Here is a 26,558-nt window from a genome sequence, read left to right as displayed (position 1 = left end):
CAGAGCAGGTGTCACAGTGCGCCTCCTCCCCTCGCTAGCATCCGCCCCGGAGCCGCGGTCAAGGTTCAAAAGAGCCGCATGCGGCTCCGGAGCCGCAGGTTGCCGACCCCTGGTGTAGGGGATGCGCAGGACCAATCGAGATTTCACTTTGCCACTCAGGGGTTCTTCACCTGGGGGGTGCACGCAGCCCCTGGGGGTGTGAGATGCCCTTTCTGGGGGTGCGAGACGTGGCCAGATTTGTATTTGAAGGTAAATCATCGAAAAACAAATTAAGCACAGGCATGTCAGTACAACTACTTCGTTGCATCAAACCCCGATGTATTTATTCTAGATTTGAAGCTTTCGTGACTGCAAGGATTCATCTTCTTGGTTCTTTCGGTAAAGTCACGTAGAATGGAAATAATAAAATAATAAAAATAAAACATAATAAAATAATTCTCACGACGTTTCGGCCACAACGCAAGCAGCCGTCCTCAGGTGGAAAACAGGTCTGTCGAGAAGACAGAGTCTGAGAACCAAAGGGGTGCAAGGTTAAGAACCACTGCTTGCCACTGATATCAGCCTGTGGCCAGGAATAAAACTAGTCACCAGGTTCATGGCACAATGTGACATAACCACGGCACCAACATTCTACTCGGATAATACAATGTGAAACAATAACAGCCCTGTCAATCATCTGCCGAACAAAGCCTCCCACCCCCTCCCCCCATCCAGTGCCAATTACAGGGATCGTTTTGGCCATGCGGCACCATGTTGGTGAGCACAAGTTGGCAAGATTGATTTAGACAACTCATCACTCTTTACTATTTTTGTTTTACCAGCTAAGGCCCCACTGAGCTATGTAGCTCTTTTTCAGAAACGACCCGGCCACAAATGATAGTTCTAGATTAGAAGTTTTCGTGAAGTCACGTAGGTAAAAAAATAAAACTACTAGATTAAATCACGACGTTTCGGAAGCAACACAAGCATCCGTCATCAGGTGTGACTGCTCCAGCAAATACTGTAGCTCTCTTCATACGCTACAGTATTTGCTGGAGCAGTCACACCTGATGACGGATGCTTGTGTTGCTTCCGAAACGTCGTGATTTAATTTAGTTATTTTATTTTATTTTGTTTTCACCGACGTGACTTTACCGAAAAAAACAAAGAGTATACACAAATGATAGCTCAACGAAGTGGCTTATCACGTGGAAATGTATAGCAGCCACAATTCTTTGAAACTCACTGATACTACCTGTGGATGGGAATTGTACTCGGGTTGGTGGGTTCATAGCACAATGCGCGAAAAACCGCACCACCCCTCACCCCAAATGCATAATTCAAATTAGTTGTTGTGATCTGAACATTGTGCCCAACGTTACACAAAACCATCACGTAAAATTCATGTAACAACTGCATGTGCAAAAACTATAACCTGCTGCCAAGTGAGAATTTTGATAACCTTTTGCCAACAATATCAGATTATTTGAATGTATTCACTTGTTTGCCAGGGCCTGGTCTTAGGACAAAATGCAACAGACCAGCCAACAGCTGTTCTGGAAAATCAGCAATGTAACATTTTGACACATAACCCTACGAAACAAACAAAGCAATGAAACACAAAAGCAGGTTAGAACCATATTTTTTTTTATCGAATACGAATTGAGGGAGCAGAGCGGCTTGGAGTTCAGAACACTGCACTGGCATCACTGAGGTTCTGGGTTTAAAATCCGGAGTTCAGCCTCCTGTGATTAAACAAGCTGACTCAGGCGTTGTGAGTTGATGGTTTCAGCGTGTACACCAACAACCTCACCAATAATCATCACGTTTCGTTTGGTTTTGGACTTTCATAAATTCCACCTCTGAGAATACAAAACACTGGTAGTTACGATCAGGCGATTGATATTTCTCTCCGTAGCAGAGTGTGTGGGGGAAAGCGTTGCCTTCCTAGTTTGGCTCAGAAGTCATTTAAAGGGGATTTTCAGAAGCAGTTCTCAGATATCTCCTTCCGTGGACCGTTCTTGTAACACTCCACGAAGCACTGCCCTGCGCGACCTCTGAATGGACTCTTTGTCTCACGGCATGCTGCGGACAGCACATAAAACTCAGATAAAATATAGGAATAAGAAGTAAAAAAAACACATTGGATATATAGATTATTCCACGAGGTCTGGCCTTGACTCCCATGAGCCATCTTCCGCTGGCCTTGACTGACAAAGTGAGTTGCTTTTGTCGAAATGCCATTGCAATGCAATGGCCTTCTCCTACAAAACACTGTCATTGAATCGTTCGTGGAAAACAAGAGGCAGCGTGTTTAAACCAGTGCTAGCGAGTTACGTGCCAAGGGATGCCATATTACGAGTGGGGGGGGGGGGCGAGCCTAACTTTAGATAGGGGTACGTCCCGTTTCTATGTCAGTACCACATAGCTAACGTGGTCTCTTGCTGTGCGGACACACACCACGCCGCAGCTTCTATCCATGTATGTTTATGAATGTGCGAGGGTGTTTGTGCGAGCCCATTTTATTCATTCTAATCTCCGCTGCAAGTAATGTAATAGCCCTAATGGCACCCCGTGTCCCTGCCGCTCACATAACGGCAATTTAAATTTTTGTTCAGAAATGTCAAAAAAACATAAAGTCGTAATCCACCCGTACTTTTTGCAGCAAAATAAAATACGAGCTTTGTTCGAAAAACAAATCCAAATTCTTGGATCGCATGCAATGGAAGGGGTCGGACACGATGAACAGAACAATACCATTCCAACTTCCAAAGTTATAGCACTTTCTGGAGTAACACTGTCCTGGGACTGACTGTATGAGGAACGTACGCTCATAAACAGACGCCTGTAATCAAACGTTTGACTTTCAGTTTCTATTGGGTATGAGCAGGGCTGCAAGGCTTGCATGGAGGAGTGATTTCCGGCATAAGGCACTACCACTAAAATGCACGGTACACCTATCTCTAAAAAGCCAATGTTATTGTATCTTATATTCCTTTAAGTTCATACAATTTGAGGACAAAATAATTTCCAGATTGTGACCAGCTGAAATGAAAAGTGGGTATGGTGTTGTTCAAATAGTAAAGTAATAATAATATTAACTCATAGCCTCTTATCAGTCTCCTGCTAAACGCCTCTTGAACTCACGTGAGTTGTGTGGGTTTTTTGACCATACTTCACCGCACTGGTCACTGCATCTTGGTGAAGGGGTGTGGAGGGTTCTGTACCGGTTTAAGGTTGAATTGCCCTCGGGGAGGCTTCGAACTGGTTATGCGATCACACTCCACTGCCGTTAGCCTTGAATCGAAGTCAAGACGCTGGTTTCATGATACAGACTTGCTAAAAATGGCACCAACGCTCTAGAGGAGTCGTACAACCATAGCTGCCACTGCTATCCTGTGGTCTGAAATTAAAAATATAGCTATTGATGACCGACGTATGAACTTATTATGTATTTTGATTGTAGTGCGCTGTTTATCCGGCTGTTATGGATTAACTTATGCAGCTAGCGAAGGATGCTAGGTTTAGTGATGTGTGTTGTGTGTGTCGCTATTGTAAACTTTTAATCACATTTGTTGGGAAAACTGTTACGTTGTTTATATATCATTGTTTAGTAAGTTTTAGAGCTGCTTGGTTTGGCCCGATTTTTTTTATTTAGTATAGATTTATACTAAAAATTATATCTGTATTGTATTATGATTGTTATTGGGATCAAACACTGAAATTGAATTTTTTGCACTTTCTGTACACAGCATGGACGGGTTGTGCTTTTTCTGTAGGATTTTATTGTTTAGGTATGCGATGTTCAGATTTGTGTACAATGAATTTTAGGTGTATCTTATAATTTTATGGTTTTTTGCGGTGAACCCAAATCAAGAGCCGCATGGTACACAGGGTAAATCCTCATAAATTAAACTGAAACTGTTCGTTCCTTCACGGTGCTTGTATCCACTTAATTGTTGCACCAAGTCTAAACCCTTTGAAGCAACATACATGTCTTCTTATGTACGCACAATTCCAAGGGATGCCCCCCAACCAATCAGCTGTATACCTTCATGACTTAAGTGGGAACCTATTCAGATGCAAAGAATGTGTGAGTAGCAAAAACTCAACACAACAACGGTCAATACAATTGCCTCAAGGAAAAACACATAACAGACGACGTTTCAGACAATGGCCCTTCTTCATAGCACATACATGTGTAAACATCGCCTATTATAAATGTTTCCTTTGAAGGCCAAAGCTTTAATTGATTTAATCAAAAGGACTACATGAAGCCATCAGGACCATCACCAGGCATACTAGGATGCCCATTTGTCCCTAATGTTAAAGTCCTCATTTCAGGCCGAGTCAATCTAAAGGAGATCCAAATCAGGTTGAGATTACAATTTACTGTGTTGTGCTGGGAAGGAATTCATCGGAATTGCTGACATTATCACGTAGTGCGCTTAGCTCTATTCCATAAACTCCTATACAATAGATACCCCATATAGCCTTTCTGAACCGTTAGGGTAAACACGGAAACGCTGCTAAAGTGCTGTTCGCGAGCACTGAGGCCAGTATAACACACAACGTGGTGGGTATTGCCAGTACAATGCCGCAGTGCTGATGTAATATCATACTGCACCAAGTACTCATTTAAGACTGAGTCGACCTAGGGGAGGCCCAGGACCAGTTCAGATATCGCTCGCCACTGATGTTTGCCATGGCAGGAGATCAAACTCAAATCACCGGGCTCATAGCGCAGTGCACTAGCCTCTAAAGCACTGCTCCCCACATCACTCGCACACTTATGGACTCGCATACATCAATACAACGTACTTGAAAAAAGTTGTTTTTAAGAGTACACTGCACATATATTTGGGTGACAAATATATTTACGCGCAGAGATTCCGCATTGCAAAACAATGTCGTGACACGCAAGCTGTCCGAATTAATAGTTTAATAGATTCATAGAAAATGCATATTAATACGTGTCAAGTCAATGGCACAAACACATAGTTTGGCAACATTCATCTCCATTCGAGTTCCCGAGCCAACAGTGGTAATTCTATATTTCTACAAAGTGAATCTCTCCCTTCACACTGTGACCGCTGTTGCGACATACAGTGTGGAATAACCTTCCCTAGTCCTCTGCTCAGTGATGGGCAGTCTTTGGCGCAGACTCCCTCTCAAGCACCGTCAGATCTTGAGCTTTCTCCCTCATTTCACTGGCCTTGCTTCAGAGTCATCACTTACGTGAAAGTGGCCAATCAACATAATTCACACTTTTTTATAGTTCTCATAGAATTTTTTTTTAATTATGATTCGATTTTTAATTAACAATCCCCTTTGCAATCCGCTGCTAGATGAAGGGCTCCTCTTGCCGTGTTGGTCATCGGGGTTTGTTTAACCAAACTTGACCAGGCTCCTGAGTGAAGGTTGGTAATGTGGTGCAGAGGTGTGGGAGGGCTGGACCCGTTCAGATATCACTCAACAATGATGTGAGCCGTGGCCAGGAATTTATACCAAGTCAGGGCAGTCCCAACGCAGTCTGTTAACCACCATACCACCACTTTCCCACAATGCATATGTAGTGGTGATACGCGCTGGGTGTATACGTCGTGTGCCAGCGCGTATGTACGGGTGTGTGTGTGGTGACGCGCGCTGACGGGGAGGAGCAGGCGTCAGTGCGCGGGTGGGGGTAGTGCTGCTGATTGGCTGTGTGCCGGTGACGCGCTGAGAGGGAGTGATCGGGTGGCAGCGCGGTGTGATTGGTCGGGGAGTGGAAACACGCGCTGGGCGAAAACGGATCGTGGAGATAGCGCGTGGTGATTGGGTAACTGAGGAGCGGTGCCGACGTTGAGGTCCGCATCCGCTCCGTCTCCCGGGAGGAAGAGATATATAAGGTGATGCACAGAGGAGTAGGGGGGCAGAAGTGGAACCATCTAAGAATGAAGACGAAGGTGCAGAGATAGAGCCCGGAGAGGAGAGTAATGGAGAGGAGAGGAGAGTAGAGGAGAGTAAGGTATAAGTGTGTAGCCAGAGAGAGAGAACGGTCTACACGAGCTGAGTAATGTATAGTGTGTAGCCAGAGAGAGAGAACGGTCTACACGAGCTGAGTAATGTATAGTGTGTAGCCAGAGAGAGAGAACGGTCTACACGAGCTGAGTAATGTATAGTGTGTAGCCCGAGAGAGAGAAAGGTCAACACGAGCCGAGTATGCATACGGTGTAGCCAGAGAGAGAGAAAGGTCTACACGAGCCGAGTATGCATACGGTGTAGCCAGAGAGAGATGCAAAGTCTACACGAGGCGAGTGGAGAGTGTAGCAGAGGCGCAGAGTCTACACGAGACGAGAGAAGAGTGTAGCCGAGGCGCGGAGTCTACACGAGGCACAGAGAGCCAGCAGCACAGAATCTAAGAGAGTCAAGAGAAGTGTAGGGCGGAGAGAAGAGGTCACGAGTTGTACCGTTGTATGGTGACCGCATTGCGAAGAAGAGAGGCCACGCGTTGTATCGTTACAAGTCAAGATTTAATAAAAGAAGTGTGTTCCCGTCAAGGAGTTTCCTGCCGTCATTTTCCAATACTTCACATATATAGAGATGGATTCCCAAATATAATGCATAAATTACATACTTATCACATACAGCACACAAGCAGGATCCTGAGTGACTCATAGGTTGATTTGAAGCTCTCGTGACTGCAGGAATCCTTACTCTTTGGTTCTTTCGGTAAAGTCACGTAGGTATAAAATACAATAAATAACGACGTTTCGGGCGCAACACAAGCGTCCGTCATCAGGTGTTCCAGTATTCCAGAAGGGCTACAAAACTGAATTTTGGAACAACATTTGTACATAATTCTAACAAAACAAATGTTCAAATTTTGACCACCAAAAATACAGCCCAGTGGTTAAATGGTTTCATTCATAGCGCAGGCTCAGTCTACAGTTCTAATTTGCTTTAAGTCTGGTACTAAGCACTTAAAAACAGCAAATCTCAAGAATCAATTACGTGATTTGCATCCCGAGGAAAGTGACGCTAAATCCGTTAGAAAGCTGACGTATCCCACCGCTGGTCAATAGTATCACATGCAAGCACGTGCGCAGAGAACCCTTTGTCCATCCGCTGCTAGATCAGGGCTTCCCCACATCGTGCGGATCGTGGGGGTTATTGATTCACACTTTGCTACATTGGTCAGTGAACGGCCCTCTGCTGCCAACATCATACAACCCCACCCCCCACAGCCGATTGCTACCCGTTCCACGTCGCGGTAGCCACCCATCCAAAGCACCGTCAAGACTCAACCCTGACTAATCTTCCGCGATCTGACCAGATCGGGGGCACGTTCTGGGTGATGCGGTCACATTTGTGAGGCTTCACAACGGTGTGTGTGTGCTAACGGGGGTGGGGGAGGGGGCACCAGTAATGCCAGCAATGAGGCCACCCCCACGTGACTGCAGCCACGACGGCCGCTGCACGGCACTGCGGTCGCTGATTCACAGTGCGGCGGTCCGCGAGGGCAGAGCGCGAGGCAGAACCGAGAAACGTGGCCAGGCGGTTGGGCGGAGGAGAGATTACGGACGCCGTGGAGGAGGGGCATGGGAGGGTTGTGAAAGGTCCCGTGTAGGAGTGTCTCATGGGTGGAAAGTTGCGTGTGGAAAACATCCCCCCCGCACACCCACCCCCACTCCCCCCATGAGCAAGAATACCAAGAAAAAATTCCCCTCCGACTACTTGCCCGCTATTTCTGCTACTTCCCCCAGAATACCCTTAAATGTCATCTCGGCATGAGAACTTTCACCTTTACGTACAGAGAAAAAAAAGCCACATGGAATAATTTCAAAACTTTCCTAACACTTACCCTAATTGGTTTGCATTTTGGATAAATTACAACTTTCACGACGTTATCCTGACATTAACTTCTGAGTAATGAAAACAAGTATTGCACATAATTTTTGCGTTCTATAAAAGAGTTGCCTTTTCTGAGATCGTGTCTATACTCCATGGCTATTATCGAAGGCCAGACCTGTAAAATATTACTTCCTGTCGACATAAAAAAAACTGTGTGCGTGCATCTACCACCTCCTCCAACAAATAGAGCTGAAATTTATGCAGCCACTTTCTCAAAAGCCTTCGCAGAATAAACACATTCCAGATGCCCACCCTACCTCCATTGGGCTGCTTCTGGAAAGTAAGGCACAGAGCCATTACGTTGCTCACAATTCAAGGCGTTTTTGTTTCATTCGGATGTTTTTCTCATTTCATTCTACTTGTGCTATGAGTTTCATGTAACGAAACTAAGTACTCATTTGCAAATATTCCAAAACGGAGAACAGACCACAGAAGGAGACACTTTAGAACTGCTTATTAGATCCCTTCAATTAACCTTGTATTAATCTATGTTCTCCGTGCAGCACTTTCCCGCATGTTGTACTATGGAGAAATGTGATTCAAACCAATTTTTGTTTAAATTCGTGGAGCTGAACTATTGTCACGTACGATGTAAACCCGTTTCCCCCCCAATAGCTGTCCGATGTGTTGTTTGGATTTACCACACGTTGGAAGTGAATTTAATTCAGTTCCTGAAGAAGCTACCAGCACGTGGAGCAAAGGTCAGAATTCAGGCTGAAATATGCACGGCACAACCCAAAAACACATCAGCGCCCTATACAGCACAACCTCAGCACGCTGGTCAACAGGTTGAGACCATGAAATCACCAAAATTAAGAACCCAGATTAATCATGAACGTCCGTCGCATTTAGATCCAGGATGTCGGCTTTGGTGGCTCAGTGCTTTAATCCCTGTGCCACCCTCAACCATGCAGCAGTTGTACGATACTGATATGAGACTTGTAAACTCCATGTTAGGGTCAAGGAAAAGCATCCCATGTGTGTGTATGTATGTACGTTGAACTTCTTTCGCACCGTACGTAGCCAACCGTGCTAATTTCACGACCCTAAAGAGAGGGTGTTGTGAAGTTTGCGAATGGATTGGAGCAAGCAAGCGGTGCAATTTTCACATTCCAAAAAAAGGTCAAGTCCTAATTGAGCAAGTAATGCGAACTTCTCACACACAGCGGTTCACAATTCGACAACAGTGGATAAATTCAGGGCCGAGTTGACCTCACCATCTAGGAATCGAACTTTCATCCTTTTTGGTGACGAGCTACTCTAGCCAGAGCATTGCCCAGCCAAGTGACATTTCCTTGCTCAATATACAAACACCGGCGGTCGTTAGCGCACTGCGTGACACACCTAAATAGCTGGGTTCGATTTCCAGGAACGAATAACGTCAGTGGCGAGTGATATCCGAACAGGATTCTGAGAGCCACTTCTTACCATCCCACGCTGAGCAATCTGATGAAGTGTGGTCAAACAGCTGTCGTTACCAATAGAGCTTTGAGAGGCCTTCATCCAATAGTGGATTCACAGAGGGATGTATATTAACTATCGTGTATTACTTATGTATGATGTATGTTGAACTTCGTTTGCACCGTACATAGTCAACCGTGCTCATCGAAGGTCCGGGGGTAGGACAACAGACTGAATAATGAATCATTGATGTACCAATTTACTGCCTCATATTGTAAGCTCACTGATACATGCATTGAAACACATGCATACAAATGTATGCTTCTTTTCTCTATTAATATGCATTGTATGTCATGGATTCATGTCATGGATTGACGTCGGTATAAAATAAAATAAATCACGACGTTTCGATCGCAACACAAGCGACCGTCATCAGGTGGAACAATAGCTCTCCAGCATCACGATAAAAAAACACAATAAAATGTGAAATCTCTGAATTAAGTAGCATTCAAATGGCAACGCCAACGTATTAACCACGTGGCCCCCAAATGCATAATTGGTCCACATGGGCAAGCATCTGTTGCTGGTTAGAAAGCACTGTTCGTGTTCTCAATGCGTGCTGCACAGCGTGTGCACGGCGCTGTGTGGATTATCGCTGCACCGCGAATCGTTCGACGTGAGTTCAATGTCCGGCCACGGCTGAACTTTCAAGGGGCGTGTTGTGAGTGCGACCTGCCTCCCCACGTCCGTATCTTCACCAACCGGCAGAGACCAACGCGATGAGGTATGGTGAAACTACCCCAATGACGAATGGCACGGCACGGGGAGGCCTTCATCCAACAATGGATTGACAAGGGGTTGTAAATTATTCAGTATCAACGTGCAGTATGCTTTGCGACATATCCTAGGCTAGAGATGTGGTTGTAGTGAGTATAACACTGGAATCCAGAGGTCGCCAGCTAAGTTTAAACTCAAAGATAAACTATTTTACTAGGTAAGGCCCACTGAGCCATTTAGCTCATTTTCAGAAGCAACCTGATAGCTCAACGAAGTGGGTTGTCATTTGGAAATGTATAGCAGCCAAAACTACTGTAAACGCATCTTTCTAAGTGTGGAGGAAAAAACCGGAGGACCCGGAGAAAAATCCACGCGACTGCGTGGAGAACACGAAAACAACAAATACAGAGGCGTCAGGATTGGGATAGAACCTACGACCTCCTGTACACCAGGCAAGGTAGTCAACATCTTGGTGTGACACGACTGTGTATATGACCCCCGTCCCTGTCCACCGAGCAGTGTAAATGGGTACAACACCACAGTTGGTGGATTGAGCAGGTCGTGAGTAGTGGGGTAAAGTGTGGGAACTGCAACCTCTTCCAAGATGTCAGGCAAGCATGGACTAGGCCAAATACCCTCCAGAAGGGCTCTCTCAGGCCTTGCGCCAGTAGTTGCACGAGCAAGCGATTGCCAGGGCTGTGTCTCTACATTTACCTCTAAATATCTTCATTTCCTGGGCCATCCCTGAAGGTTTAAACTACGTTCGTGGCACCAGAGGAACAGCCCCCCTACCCACCACCCTTATGCAAGTAATTCCATCTGCTCCCACGCCTATGCCTTCATCACCATCCTAGCACCCCCGAATCCCCAAGTCATGTCATTTCACCTCCTCGCAACAACACAAAAAACTCATTCCAGATTTTCTCAGTGGTCGACGAACGTTCTTCGCTGGGTGTGTGTGGGGGGGGGGGTTATTTAAAGCGGCAAAATACACGTTTCTAATATTCATCTTGGCATCGGCGAGCGGAATTCTGAGACCCGCACTCCACGTGGTGGGTTTCAACGGGCAGGGCCTTGATTTATGCGATGTTTTCTCGCTCCCCCCTTGTGAGTTTAACACGGCAACTTAACCCCGCTTTCTACATCAAGGCACAAGCGCTGGTCTTGTCATGCGTGTGCTGTGTGTATGTTGAACTTCTTTCGCTCCAATCTTAATTTAGGAGCTTTCGTGACTGCAGGAATTATTCTTTGGTTCTTTTCGGTTAAGTCACGTCTAAAAATAAAATAATAAATTAAAATAACATATTACGATGTTTCGTGTGTTGCAATCGAAACGTCGTAATATGTTATTTTAATTTATTATTTTATTTTTAGACGTGACTTAACCGAAAAGAACCAAATAATTATTTCGCTCCGTACGTAGTCAGCCGTGCTAATCGGAGGTGCGCGGGGGGGGGGGGTAACAACCTCAACACAAATAGTACTTCTAAAGAAATGAGTTTTCGATCTTGATCATTTAAGAGTGCCATAAGTAGCTCCCTCATGGCCAAGGTGAAACTTGCTCTGCCTTACCCACCCAACAACCCATGTGGTCAGGCAGCAACCGGGCAGATGCGTTGACGTGATATTCACCACGACGGATGGTCCGTGGGGATTTCGCAATCTGTTGGCAGCAATGTCACAGCGCAAAGCCCGGCCCATTGACGTTGGGCAGCGATCGATTTCCCCCACAGAGCGGAGTGACAAAACTTCAGATGGAATTCGTTGGGAGTAACAGCCCAATGCTGAACGCGGATGCCCTCACCTCACTTGGCCTGAAACACAAACTCTGCCCAACCAGATTTCCATGTGCAGGACTTAATTGCCTTCAATGCGCCCCCCTTTCAAAAAGCCACAAATCACGCATTTGTTTATATATTTATCTATCCCTTCCCAACGCTTGTTGACGCAAAGCTGCGGTGCGTGGCGTAATCGTTAGCACCTTGGCCTGTACGCGGAATTAACCCCGCCCGCCCGCCCGTGTCACCCCAGCAGTGGAAATTGGCACCAACAACGTTAGCGCTGATCGGTAGGCCGTCTGGCCAGCGTGGAAGAGTAGGCCAAATACCGTCTTGAGGGGGCTCTCTAGAGCTCCATCTAGTGGAGAGAGGGGCCCCTAGCAGCGGCAACGTCTCCATGCGTAGATGCGGTGGACTCGATGCCGACTTTTTAACTGCACAGAAACACAACAAAATGGCCTCTAACCCTGGCCACTGTCCCAAGCTTGGCTCTCGCTGGGTGCCATTCAGTCGAGCAGCAAAGGTTCTCTCTGCTCTGCGGCCTCGATTGCTGAAAACCGAGGCCTGCGGCTTAGCCAGGGCTCAGCTTCTCCGGGATGAGCGACCAGCACGACACAGAGCTGCCCCATGAGCCACGGAGCTGTGGACTTGCCCCCTCCACCTCCATTCTCTCCCCTTCCATCACCCGCCATCCATTCCCCCACTAACCCCTTCAGGTCCCGTCCATCCCCTCCACCATCCCATCCACCTCACTTGGATTGCTAAACACATTGTCCTGCGGAGGGAGCTGGTAGGAACGTTGGGTTGCTCGGTCAATGGCCAGGGTCAACGGCGGCGTGGTGTATTCCGCAAATATGGCCGACTGTGAGGGCGGGCACAAGCAGGCGTGAGTAGGTTAAACGTTGAGTTTTAAAAGGGCACCACTGGGTGACCAGCCCCTCCCCTCCCCACCCAGCCCCACCCCTCCCACCCCCATCCCAGCCCCACCCTCCCCACCCAGCCCGTCCCCACCCTCCCCTCCCCATTCAGTCTCTCCCCACCCTCCCCACCCTCCCCACCCAGCCCCTCCCCACCTTCCCCTCTCCACCCAGCCCCACCCGTACCATGTTTGTATGCACGACGGACGGACGAATGGACACAATAATCCCCTGTGGGCTAGTGGAACCAGGTCGTCCCTACCAGTATTAAACTGTCATTGTTACGCACTCAATGTAATTTGTGAGATTCTAAATTGATTCACTACTTTAATACTCTCTTTTGTTGACGTAAAGTTGCATAAGGTCATGCTGTCCCAGGCGAGCACTTTTTTTGCTCTTGACAATTTTTGCACCGTGTTTTTATATTCACGTGACCCTGACGTTGACCCGAGCGAGGTGACTGGCGTCGTTTGTCCCGCGTGCATTCCGTTTCTCCGGTGACTCCGTTGATGTCAAAGACCGATTCCAAAGTGGGCGCCGGTGACACGCTTCCCCTTATCACAGTGGCACCCCCCCCCCCCCGCATGAAAGGGTGGTGAGTGTTTTCTTTAACCCGCGTTCACATGGAATGAATCAATGTTTATTTTCTCCAAAGTAAAAGTGTCCATTTTGCCAGTGTCCTCAGCTAGTTTGCAACAAGAGGGAATCCCTCCCCCCACCATCCCCCTCACCATCCCCTCCACTATTTACCCACCCCCCCTCCATGCTGCCACCATCCCCCTCCTCACCATTCTCTCCCCCTCCATCGCCCCACCATCCCCCCCTCCATCCTCCCATCACCCCCCCCCCCACCATTCTCTCCTCTCCCCCCGTCCACTCCGCCCTCCATCCCCATTCCGTTTGCGACAGGGTGGAAACATCGGTGCATCGGCACAGCACCAGAAGAACAACACAACAACACAGCAACCAATGAGAAATTTACATTTTAAAATCATTGCCATTGTTTTCCTTCAGGTCAACCTGGTAAGGCTGCCTAGTTATTTTTTTTGCTGGCCGAATTGTTTGCAAGCCCGGTCCAGTAACTTTTCTGGCACTCAATCTTTCCCGTGCTCGTGGAAACACAATACGTTAGTTGTGGTCTCTAAAAAAAAATGTAAAGCACATATGCCATTTTTATGTGACGCCCATTGCGATGTTATCACATGACAATTAATTTTGAATGGCGACATAAATACATTGGTTCCACTGATGTTTTGCCACCCCTCGTGATACCGAAATCTGCTCAGGCTGCTTTCAATATCTTTGGTTTATAGGCTTTTTAAGTGGGAACTGCAAGTTTCCATTTCTGTAAAATAATCTCCTTTGTCACAATAAATATTGTGACTATTTTTATTATAAATGCTCTTGCCTCGGAGGGGAAGAACCTAGTTAATAATTTGTGACTTATTCATTCCATTTTGAAGCAGAAACAAAAGATAACTTGTTTCAGACAGAGAAAAACACGAGCGTGGATTTATTCCGAACAAAACCTGGGCCATTGGAGGACAATGGAAAACAACATGGTTACTGATGGCAATCAACCGGCCCGGTCCCAGCCTTGGCTCATAGAATAGTTTATGTATATATGTAAACGCTTTTTTATTACAATTTATTTTCCTTAGATTCAAGCGAGAGTTGTGATACACTGACATTTTTGCTCGGGTGGGGGGGGGTAAATGCATCAGAGAGCATCAAAACACTTTAATGTGGAACGTTGATTTCGCCAGAAAGCTCCCCCCCCCCACCAACTCTGAGTTTGTTGTCTTCATCGCTACATTCGCGCCCACACTGACATTGACCTCTGCTTGTTGCCTGTGTGAGCCTCAACACTGTGACACCCCACCGCCCACCCCCTCCCACACAATGGCAAAAACAACCGCCAGCACTACTGCACATTCATTTCCAGACAATTAAAGCGTTTTGTGAGCCAAAACAATCTTGTTGACAGCTGGCAATAATGTGCGCGTCACGTTCATTTGTTTACGCCTTTAAAATGCTGGACCTTACGGGAGCCATTTAATTACAGCAGTCGCTCTTCGTGTTGCTGTAGGCCACGTATGAAGCAAACGAAGTGCAACATATGGAATCAGAATGTGTATTTATGCTGGAGGAATCCGAAGAGCTATGAAGCTCTTTTTCACTGATGTCCGGTAGGGGTGGGCCAGAACGTACGTGTCCCCGTACACACATGGACGAGCTCGCAAGAAATGTGTGTGCGTCCATAAGTGGATGCAGTGCCACAGCGACTCTTTTAAATTCTGCTGCAAATAAAATGTGCAAAATTTGATGGGAACATTTGATGGATAATTTGATGGAAAAAAATTGATGGGGAAGAAAATGTGGAAAATTGATGAAATATGGAAAATGTATTTGATGGATTTATTCACATCCATGTTTTTAAAAATTCTATAACAGCATCTACTTCTGTGTTATGAATGCTAGCAGGACGTATGACCTGTACATTGTAAGCTATGTTGTTCCGCAAGGCTACAACCCTCGGACTCGTGGTCTTCTCAATATACCACGTTCCTACTTGGCAAAACCATCTTATTCTTTGGTTCCTTCGGTAAAGTCATGTAGATAGAAAAATAATAATGAAGTGAAAAAAAATCTAATAGAATAACATTTTAAATACAAAAATAAAACCACGACGTTTCGATCGCAACACAAGCGATCGTCATCAGTAAAAGGGGGTTAGCCTCTAAAGGCAAACTGTTAATAAAGGTTTAAAATGGGCGTAGCCCAAGTGTCAGCAGCATGGGCGGGACAGCTGATGTTAATGTTGTTGACGGTGGAGGTTGCTGCTAGAGGTGATGGTAGTAATAGGTAGTGATGGTCCTGGTGGTGGGCTTCCACCAATTAAAGAGCTGCCAGGTCTAAAATTGAAACATTACAGCCAGTTATGACTTGAACTCGTTGATAATATCCTTCCAGTGAATGCTGAGTTTGTACCTATCTTCTCGGTTGAAATTGTGTATATGTCTGTGTCTATGTCTGTATATATGGATGGTTTCATGAAGTCATCCATATATACAGACATAGACATAATTTCAACCGAGAAGATTTTAAATAGATTTTATTTTTTATCATTCACTTTATGATTATTATTATTTTTCTATCTACGTGACTTTACTGAAAGAACCAAAGAATATGAATTCCTGCAGTGACGAAAATTTTAAGTCAAAATCATCTTTGTTTTACTGTCGACTACGCTGATGATGCCCAGCCCTTAGATCGACATTGATTGCATGAACCCAACCTCACTGCCCACACTCTCATACGGCTTTGATTTGGTCTCATCTTGGATTGGTTATAACTGCCTCCAGATGAACGTTTCCCAAATTTAAGAACAGTACAAATTATGTTACATAGTGTAATCGAGAGAGAAAGAGAGAGCCAGCCGGTCAGAGGCAGGGGAACAAAAGCCTGGATTTAAACAAGGGCAGGGAGTCAATAAAATATAGTGCAGGGGGGGGGAGTAAAGAACAGAGAGGAAAGAGTGGCTGCCGACTGAGAGCCAAGGGTGGCTGAGGGATTTGAAATAAACTCTTGGTTGCTGGAGTTCAGAGCGCATGGCGAGGTACAGAGTGAGGTGAGGGGGGGGGAGGTAGGTTCATGAAGGAGATTGGAAATGATGAGCGTTAGCTTGACATTGACCCAGTGCGGGTGTGATGTCTGGTAGCAGCGTGTTGGATCATCTGCTTTTTTGGAGATGATTTGGGAGGAGCTGAAACAGTCCACTTGGGACGCCATGAAGGCATCGATTCTCAGAGGTACGTGTGTGTTCAAGAAGTATTCACAGATGTCTGTATGATGTCCTGCAGAGTTATGTGGGAAGATAATGAGAGCTCTGGATCATTTACAAACCCAGGGGATTCACAACCTTCGCCCAGTGTAGTGTCGGAGTTTAGGAGGCGCATGCTTGCACTGTATTTTAATGGCAACACGTTTTGCTGATTTACAGTATAATCGTAAATCTCGAAAAACTACTCACTTCTAAATCTTTTGTAGTATTTTTTTTATTATTTTAGTATAAATACATGTACATTTTTATTCATTTGTTGTTTTTTGTCTGACTTTATGGGAACGAAAATACACAAATTCGCCTGTTTTCTCATTGAAAATGGGTACATTTCAAAATATCGCTGTCCTGGTCGCAAAAGCAAAGTTTGTGGGGAATAATAGCCATTTTCTATACTTTTGAGGCATAAGCAATTAGGAAATAACACTTACTACCCAGGAAACAATAATTTTTTTGTTACACGGTGTAATTTGACTATATCCACTGATTATGTACAGCGTGTTGAGAAATGGATTTACACCTAATCTCACCTTCCACGCACTCTCCACACCAGCAACCAAGGCTTGTTTTTAACAAACCCCTGGGCGACCTTTGCTTCTGCAATGATCTGGAACACCCTTCCCCCAGCTATTCATGCTGTCACCTCCCTTCCCCAGTTCAAGTCCAGGCTCAAGGCCTCTGTCCTATGACCAGCTGCCTCGTTCTCTCAATAAAACAAATATATATAGTTTTTTACGTGGTGGTTTAGTTACTGCAGCTACATACTATTAACATTCCTTCCCTTTATGAATGCTACCCCTATCCCCTCCCTTTGATGCTGCTAATCCTGCATAATGCACGGGCATAATATGACTTTGAAACCCCCTGCCCACCTACGCATTTCACAAGTAGTACTAATCCCATATCTGCATTTCCCATAAATATGCTAAATTCCTCTTGATATGCAAATTATTTTGTCAAGGCGCTCCTCTTCCCCCTCCAACCCAGCTTAACTATACGCTCCAAGCGTGGTGGTGCTCATTCAGACGCTGTCTTCCCGACAGACCTGTTCTTCACCTGATGACGGCTGCTTGCGTTGTGGCCGAAACGTCGTGAGAATTATTATGTTTTATTTTTATTATTTTATTAGTTCCCTTCTACGTGACTTCACCGAAAGAATCAAGAAAAAAACAAATATACCCATAGATTCCGTGCAGCATCTTGATGCGTGCGCTGTATCACCGCTCGTTTGTATTGTCTCGTCGCAAGCACGAGAGGTGGTGACCCTCAAGCAACGGCTGGCGTTTTGTTGGCCCGACAACAGCCAAACAACGCGGCGAAGCTTCCACAGGGCCTCCTACGTTCGGTTTGCGTGTGCCGCGTGCGAGATCTAAATAATTTGGAAAAAAAACTGCGTTGTGTAAACCGTGCGGGCGATGACAACAGTTGCTCAACGAGCACATCACTCGGACGTAACAAGAAGAAAACGCACGCGGTTAGAACGCCTCGCGCTAATGCGCGTGACGCAAGTCCCGCGTTCGTCCAATGTAAGTCCTCGGCACCCGCGGGCTTCGTCAAAACTTTGCGCGTCTTTCGTGGAATGTCTTCACCACGGGCCTTTCATGGTGGTTCCCGGAGTGCCCGTCGTATCGCAGCGACGGTGCACTGTGATGGAACCAAACGGTTGGTGACTATGGTTGCCACCCCGGAGGTAGAAAACACCGTGACATGGTCATGGGCAGAAGAATGTCTCGGACGAGCGAAAGAGGGGAACAACTACGTGTAAGGGGCCGTCCATAAATGACGTCACGCACCTAGGGGGTGGGGGGTCAGATATTTGTGATGATGTGTGACGAGGGGGGGGGGCGTTGAGAAATGTGACGTCACATCAAAATGCGCAACTTTAAATAAATATAGGCAACACGTTCTACTTAATTAAATAGACTTTTTAATACATGTTTCTCCTACAACATCAGAGTGCAGCGCCACATTAAATACGCACTACAATGACAATAGTTGAAAGCGATTTGAAGCATGTTTTATTTTTTTTTTGGGGGGGGGGGGGATAGCTTTGTGACGTCATACTTGAGGGGGGGGGTTGACTTTTTGTGACGCCGTGTGACGAAGGGGGGGGGGGGTCAAAAATCGTCCAAAATCGCGTGACGTCATTTATGGACGGCCCCTAAATGCATTGTCTTGAATGTTGTATTTATGACGCAACTGACAAAACACCAGGACTTTGAATGTTCTGGGAAGATTTACAGATATTCCAGGACAGCAGTTACCCCACGATTTTGGGAAAACCAGGCTGGATAGAAAACGTTTCCCGTTACCATCACGTGATCTGTGGCTCTGCCACGTTATCCTTTGCATTGCCATGGATATCCGAACCACGGCCTTGGTGGCAATGTGTTTCATGTTAAAAGGCAATGTTATAATAAACTTGACTCACCAATTTGCTGTTTCACAAAAAAATGAAAGACCACTTAGTGCTGGGCAGCTTCTCGCGGTTGAGCCGTAACAGCTCCCCGATGTGTTTTTGGTTTGCACGGCGTGTTGTTTTGGCGTGATGTCCAAAGTTTCACTCCACGTGCTGAGAACTTTTAGCACCTCGATAGCCACATTGAGTTTCGGACATGTTCACGTCGTAACTATTCAGACATCGTGCCCAGCAACCCAGGAGAATAGCCCCCACAAAACACACCGGAGATATTTAAACACCACTATTAGCATATTTACTGATGGTATTTGAGATTGGAGACTTCCAGTTCTACATTTATTTAAAACACGGCCATTGAGTCTGTGCCACTTAGCACAACAAGAAGGCCATTTTCCATGCAACCAAATTCATTCACCGCTCTGAGGTGTTCTCAGTGACCTCATATCCAACAGAAAAGGCATGAGGACACTAAAATGTCTCAGAAACTCACAGCACCTTTCACTGCATCTCAACCATTCTAACGCCCTGCCAGTCTAGCCAAGGAGATCCCCAAGGTACATGCAGCAACCAGCTTGCAAATGGACATTAGTCTACTAGACGACGCTACGTGGATGATCGCAATTAAGTAATTTGCGAGTAATTGATTGAATTTGGATAACTTGGCCCGAAACGCTGACACCACGTGGTCCACTCTGCCTCGACAAGCATGTGGCTACATACGAAACCGTTGCTGAATAATTTTTCTTTCATAAATTGTGTGCGCGTGTGTGCGATGTTATTTGCGTGCGATTCTCAATGGAAATCTTCACCGTCCATTGTCCGATGGTTCCTGTCCTATGCCTCCGTCTGTCTCAGTGGTTCTTCCTAACCCGGGTGAATGCTGCACCCCCTGGGGCATGCGAGATGCCCTTTCTGGGGGTGCGAGACGTGGCCAGATTTTATTTTTTCAAGGTACAGCTACTTTGTTTCATCAAACCCTATGCGTTTATTAACATTACACATTTTTTTTTACGATCGAGGATAACATTGGGTGCAAAGGTGAAGAACCGCTGGTTTATCTTAACAATTCCCCTCCACACACACACATCAAGGTCTTCCAATCGCGACACAGGCGTACATGTACGTGTTTTGATTACTTTTATTCATATTTTTAAAAAAAGAGGGGGGGGGGGGGAAGGGGGTTCGAGTGTCACAAAAACACGGAGGTCAAACGCAGCAGGTCGAGTGTGTGTACAACAAAATAAAAGTCAAGGAAAGGCAACACATAAATATATACATCTTCAGAAAATGTACATCCACAGTTTTCCAGGCTAGTACAAGAGAACGATATGTACAATCATGAGACTGCGACGACATAAAGCCAACCAGGGCAGTTTAATATAAAATGATAAAAAAAACAACAACTCAGAAACCATAGGAGTGTCCGTACACATGCGCTAATTGTTGTACAATTAAGCCAGAGTGTGAGCAAGTGTTCACTCATCAGCAGGTTATAGTGCATCATTACACATATTGCACATCGGATGTGAAAGGTTTATTTACAAGTGATGCTGGCTTCTGCGTTTTATATATATACCGTATATATGCACATACAGGATTCCCCATTAGACTGTCCAGGTTTGCTTTTGCATTCCTATGTTTGTGAAGTTTCTCAATCACAGCACATTTTATGTCACTGTAATTATGTGTCGACGATCAAGGTGAATAGGCGGGATGAATAATGCATATATAGACACGCACCTCCAGTCAGATACATATACACATCCAGGACATAGCACAGATAAGAGCAGCAGGGCTCTCAATTACGAGAACCTGAGTTCAAAGCCTATCCAGGGTCAGCGATGCTCATCATTCTTTCAGGGTGAATAAAACGAGTACCAATTGGAGGGAAGTCAACATTGTTTGCACTATGGAAAGGCTGCTTCCTGCCATAGGGATATGGAATTTGCAGAGCTGCTTGAGGAAAAGGAAAGTACCACCCAACACTCGTTCGAACATGAGTATGCGCTATATCATACGCGGAAAGCAGTTACAGACTGTAAATATACATGCACACATCTAGCTGTGTGGGTTGCAGTTAACGCAGTATGACGCGAATGGGCCTTGTACACGCGAGAATGAAGATCGGGTGATTAAATCTGGGCGGTTCGTGAAACGATTGAAATTCCTGATAGTTCACAAACTCGGCCTGTCCCAATCAAGCATCTTAGCCCCAAAGACCCTGATGTGCGAATTATTGGCAAAAAAAAAAAACCCCAACAACTAAAATAAAAACGCCCAAAACGCCCACGCACCCTTTCCAACCTATAAAGTGCCCCATTGTGTCAACATCAGATACACAAGCGCCGTCCCCGTCCACGGCACTGTTGCGTCTACGTGTTGATTCAGACGCTTGAGCCCAGCCGAACTCGCGACTCGCATAGTGGTTATTTTTGGCATCCTCTCCTCTCCTTGAAATCGAGCAATCCTCCAAAGAAAGGCATGATTCTGTTGCCCGTGGAGAAAGTGGCCCCGATCTGCGCTCCGATGCTTCTTCCGACCGTGCCCCTCCTTTGGTAGACGGCGAGTGGTGTGGCCTTGCAGATTATTGGGCACACGACTCCGCCGTGGTTTAGCGTCGTCTTTCATCTTCTTCGTCCTCTTCCCGTTGGCTTAAATAATGTTCACATTCACAGAATGATCCTTGTAGCCGTCACATTCGAGCCGTATTATCGACGTTGGCCATCCAGGGCTCGTTCTCTCATTCTACATCAACTGGGCGACTGAATGTGAGAGATCATCTTTTTTTTTAGATCTAAAAAAAAATCGGTGACAAAGAGTTTTTACAAGTCCAGTGCAGTGCAGCAGCAAAATTCAGAAGAAAAAAAAAATCGATTTGCCCAAAACTGTTCAGTCCGCAATTGCTCCCATGGGCTTTTTGACATTTGTAAGGTCATGGTAGAGGTCGGAGCGCAGGAACCGTGGGTATGAGTCTCGCTCCATCAGCCCATAGATTCGCTTCTGAGCCAAGTCTAATGATGTCACGGTCGGCTTCTGAAGGTTGGCCATCGTCACTTCCCGTGTGCTTGAGTCGAGGTTCACCTGCGATGGGCAAGAGCATTGAACAGAATGTCAACCGAACGTCAAGGTGACGCAGCAATTGCAGAACGGTATCTCACAAGAGTATCAAAACATGAATTCCCCTCGCAAAGCCAATTGTTTTCTGGATTTTCATAACGCGCGAATTGTTTAAAAAAGTATTATTATTTATCTGCAATGAAAGATCTGCATAATAACATTTGGATGAATGAAGATTATGAATAGAAAAACAAAATTTTGTTTAAAATATATTTTTTAATGTGGTCAACCATGAGGAAACGCTAAACAACAAGGCACTGAGATGTGAGCTATGATGGCTTTATATAATGGGGGTGTTGACCAAGCTAAAATATCCCATTACACAATCACATGCCACGAAAATGTTATTCAAACGCATTTAGATGGCAAAACGAAATATGAATGTATCTCAAAACCTGCGTTCAATTAAACCGTTGATAGTATTTCCTTTAAAAACAACATTACTCAACATAGCACAACAAACACAAGTGCAGCGATTTTAGAAGAATCCATTGCTGGATGGTATTTATTTGACCATACTTCTCCACGCAGGTCAGCGTGGGGTGGTGAAGACATGGAGCACCACGGATGTGGGGCATAGAAGTACGGCACAACAATGGATTTTGCAGCATTGACTGCTTGGGATTTGGCTCCCGGGCACCGGTGTGGCACGAGGTCGCTCACCTCTTTGGGAGACTGGATCGCGATGAACTCTTCCGAGATCTTTTTCGACTTGGAGACGAGCTTCGAGGTTGAGCGCGCGCTCCGTTTGAAGTCTTCGCACGCGAGCCAGAAGTCGATGTTCTCCTCGCTGAACTCCGTCTTGAGGAAGGCACGGAAAGCTGCGAGGCCGTCTGCGAGGGGGCACACGCGCGACGAGAGCAGGAAGCATTATTATTGAAAACCGCGTTTCAACATTAAACAAATCCCATAACTGTTCGGGCTTCCATTGTACCACCTCAAGAGTCCAGAGATAGCATTCATATGTATTTCTTTTGTTTAACTAATGGATATTTTTTTTTATGATTTGAGCAATTATCGCCACGCTCTACCAATTATTATGTCGCCACCAGATGTGTGGATAACGCATAGCTACAATAAGGGACGCATTTTGAATGAGGAATTAACTGCTCTGCAAAGGTAAAATGTCAATATTATTATAATGCGCATCTTTTGGTAAACTGACCCAAGGCTAAATGCACAGGCAAAGCCAATTCCCCATCATTAGCATTAACACTGCCCTGTCACAATATATTACTGGGCTAAAATCCCTTTTGTTTGTACTTGTACGCCACTTCCAATGTTTAACGTGGCTTCATGCACGATTAGTAATCTGTGGAAGTTAGCACTCCAGTTAAAAATGGCAAAGTACGGGAGTCACAAATTACAGATGCAACAAACACAACGTTTAGCGGCCCCGTAATAATTGGCAGAGCCTTCCGATGTACGTCATACCTAATTAAAGTAACAGTCTCATTACTGGTAACCACTCTCATCTTGCCAGCCACTACAGGAAATTCTTGCGCGCACACTAATGACCGCCATGTACACACAAGTGCCTACTGTGCAAGTTCAAAGTGAGTCAGAGTTTCAGGGGATGCCCCTAATGGCAAAAGCCCTCGCTGTGGCCGCTGTCGTTTGTTGGCCAATCGCCGGAGAAAACGTGGCTTCCGTGAGTGCGCAACGCAGAGCTCGGCCACAAACGGCAGCTGCCCTCATCAGACATCCGGCAATGACGAGCGCAGAAGTTCTGCGTCTGGGGCGGTCTAGCGCAGACAGGAAAGTGGTGCAAGGCGAGCGTCTGCACGTCTGAGCACGTGCAGACGGGATCGTCCGCTAAAATCCCCATCGGTGATGTGGTTTGTGTCTGGTGTTCAGCGAGCGGTGTGTTTCAAATGGCTGTAGGAACCAGGGCGCGCAGTGTCGCCGCTTCTCAGGAGGATGTTTACAACGCAACGCGGCGAGAGTCGGTGGCGTTCGTGAAAGATCTGCAATGGTTACGCCGTGGCCCGCAGAGGCGTAGCGATCGAGTGTGCAGGCGGTGCAAATGCACCAGGGAGGGCCCAAGGGCTGGAGGGGACCCAGGCCCTGGGCCACGAAGATGGGAGGACAATTGCTCAGGAATGGCCCAACCATTGATCCTGCCGCTGGTATGCCAAGTGCGAACGTATGGATTGCATTAATAATGTGCACATGATAATTGATAATTGTTTTTTTACCCTTCTATCTGGCAACAAAACAGACACCTTTTTTACAAGGAGTCATGTTTGCATAGACCACAATACCTGCAGTCATAATGCGAACAAAAAATATAACTCTGATAATGTGCACTGTCCTTGAAGTTGATTGGTCCACACCCGAGATAGCTTTCCTCAAAGCCTAGTCTCACATGGGTTGGACCAGATGACGCCAAAAGGCACACACCTCAAAGACAATGCACAATCAGAGTATGAGAGCTCGGGGTAAGCATTTACACCATTGGAACCTTATTTGCCAGTAAAAACCAAATTATCAAATTATTTACTGGCAAATGAGGTTCCAATGGTGTAAATGTGCACATGCTTTATGGAAATGGTATCATCCCAGGCTGGTCAAATGCGAGAGCAAATGCAAAAGGGTGAAGTTATTGATTTTTTTCTTTACGTATTTATGATGAGCCCAAAAGCATTAGTATCTACACTTAAAAAGTTATTAAGTTTAATTATCATAACATGTGCTCATTGTTGTGCCATGTGCATTTAATAATGGCCTTCTTTTAAACTTTTAAAAAGCTTTGCATTGTATCGTGAGGCTGCAGGGGCAGACAAGAGGGACCACAGTTTGAAAAGGGGGGAGCACAAATTTAAATGAGTAAGTGATTTATAATAAACGCTGCCCAGAAGAAGGTGCCTTTGTGTGCTTGCGTATTTGCAATGCGCGAATGTGTGTACTTTGGCAGGGCCTTACATTTATGAGCCAGAAGTTTTTCGAATGATTCAGACCATTTCATGGCATCTTCACAGCTTGGCCTGCCCAATAAAAAAACAACACAAGCATGAATGTCAAGAATGCACCAACAAGTTAGGTATTACACTGGTGGAACGAATCAATTCTGACTCCATAGGAATAACCAAATATTAGCATTACGATTTCAACTTTCAATCCCGCCAAATGTTCCTGGATATATACGAGTGAAAATATGTACGAACAATGAACTAAAACGGAATTAAACATTTCAGGCCAGCTAAATAAACATTTATAATAGCAAATATTTATATAACCAGATGCTTTAAAAATCAATGTAGTTGCATGTAATGGTCCAATATGACAATATGAAACACCACCAGCAGCAACAACAACAACAACAACTGAGCCACACTGCATTGCTTATCCCACCAGACTAGGACCAAATCGTAAGCTTCATGCCGTCATGCCGTGCGAGGGTTAATCTGTTCTGTCAAAAACAAGCGTAGTATTCCCTCGTTATTTCATGAGGAATACATTCTGGAAATGCTCGTTGATAGCACATTTTGCGCATAATGATATTGGCCTACGAAAAAAACCCTATATTTTTAATGAATTCCCTTAAACAAATACGTAAACAAGTTTTCTCTCTTATCACTTTATCTCAACACTTTCTCACGTAACTTTCTCTCTCATCATTTTCTTTCCATCTCTCTATCCCTCTCGATGCAGTCACGTACGAGTTCCACGTGCGATTCGCGGATAGCCCGAAAATCTCCGACAGCAAGTTCGTGAACAACGAGGTCTGCCTGTGTCCACAACTCTTACCGAGAGTGTTTTCCCAGCGCGGGACCACTGGCCGCGGGGAAGTCCGAAGGGTCGGGTTTTCGCCGCAGAAACCCAAGTCGACTCTTCATGCCCTTGGCCCTGTGACGGCAGAACGTGCGTCATGATCACCCACGCCGTGGCACTCGAACACAGCTCCCCACATCGCTGAGCATCAACAGAGCCGTCAAAACTCCATGCGTGCACACGTTTGTCCAGCACATGGCGATACGTTGCAAAGTAGCACTGTGATAACATACTCTTCGTTCCGTAAAATGATGTTCGACAAAAGGTCTCTTTAATCCAACGAGTGTGAGTCGTTTTTAATCTCTGAAATATTCGGAGGCAATGGTGTAAACTCCACATTCCTACGGTAGGGATCAGTCTATCTGTATGACAGCCACCATTTGAAATTCCACAATCGTGGTAGTAATTTTATTGACCCCAGAGGGATGGTGGGCTGAAGTCAACCCCCATTAAAAATGTGAACTTGCAATCTTGTGACCGGGTCACGTGAGTCAAGGGCCCTACCACGCTGCCACCCAGCTGAATTACGTACAATTACGCGTATTGAACCTCACATAATTCCCCAAGACACCAAATCATATTGCCGTACATTGTTATGGCATTTGATATGTAAATCAAATGATTCTATTTTACAAGATTAAATATATACAGAACTCCAAAAG

The 26,558-nt window shown here is 45.7% G+C and overlaps 1 protein-coding gene across 7 annotated transcripts in view; it reads right to left on the bottom strand.

Annotated features, from left to right (window-relative positions):
* Positions 1-20,125: 20,125 nt before the first annotated feature.
* LOC144948503 (regulator of G-protein signaling 8-like) overlaps positions 20,126-26,558 on the bottom strand; it is a 164,958-nt gene continuing 158,525 nt past the window's right edge. For all 7 annotated transcript variants that reach the window (XM_078878035.1, XM_078878030.1, XM_078878029.1 and 4 more), the window contains 4 exons: positions 25,873-25,971; positions 25,048-25,109; positions 22,786-22,955; positions 20,126-22,086 (listed from right to left, as the gene is read on the bottom strand). In XM_078878035.1, coding sequence (XP_078734161.1) covers positions 21,895-22,086; positions 22,786-22,955; positions 25,048-25,109; positions 25,873-25,971 — 523 coding nt within the window. In that variant the 3' untranslated portion in view covers positions 20,126-21,894. The remainder of the gene's footprint in view (positions 22,087-22,785; positions 22,956-25,047; positions 25,110-25,872; positions 25,972-26,558) is intronic.

This window comes from Lampetra fluviatilis, chromosome 49 (genome assembly GCF_964198595.1).
Source record: "Lampetra fluviatilis chromosome 49, kcLamFluv1.1, whole genome shotgun sequence".
In the NCBI taxonomy this organism is placed as follows: Eukaryota; Metazoa; Chordata; class Hyperoartia; order Petromyzontiformes; family Petromyzontidae; genus Lampetra; species Lampetra fluviatilis.
The sequence above is the reverse complement of the archived record's forward strand: the minus strand, read 5'-3'. Positions and strand labels throughout refer to the sequence as shown.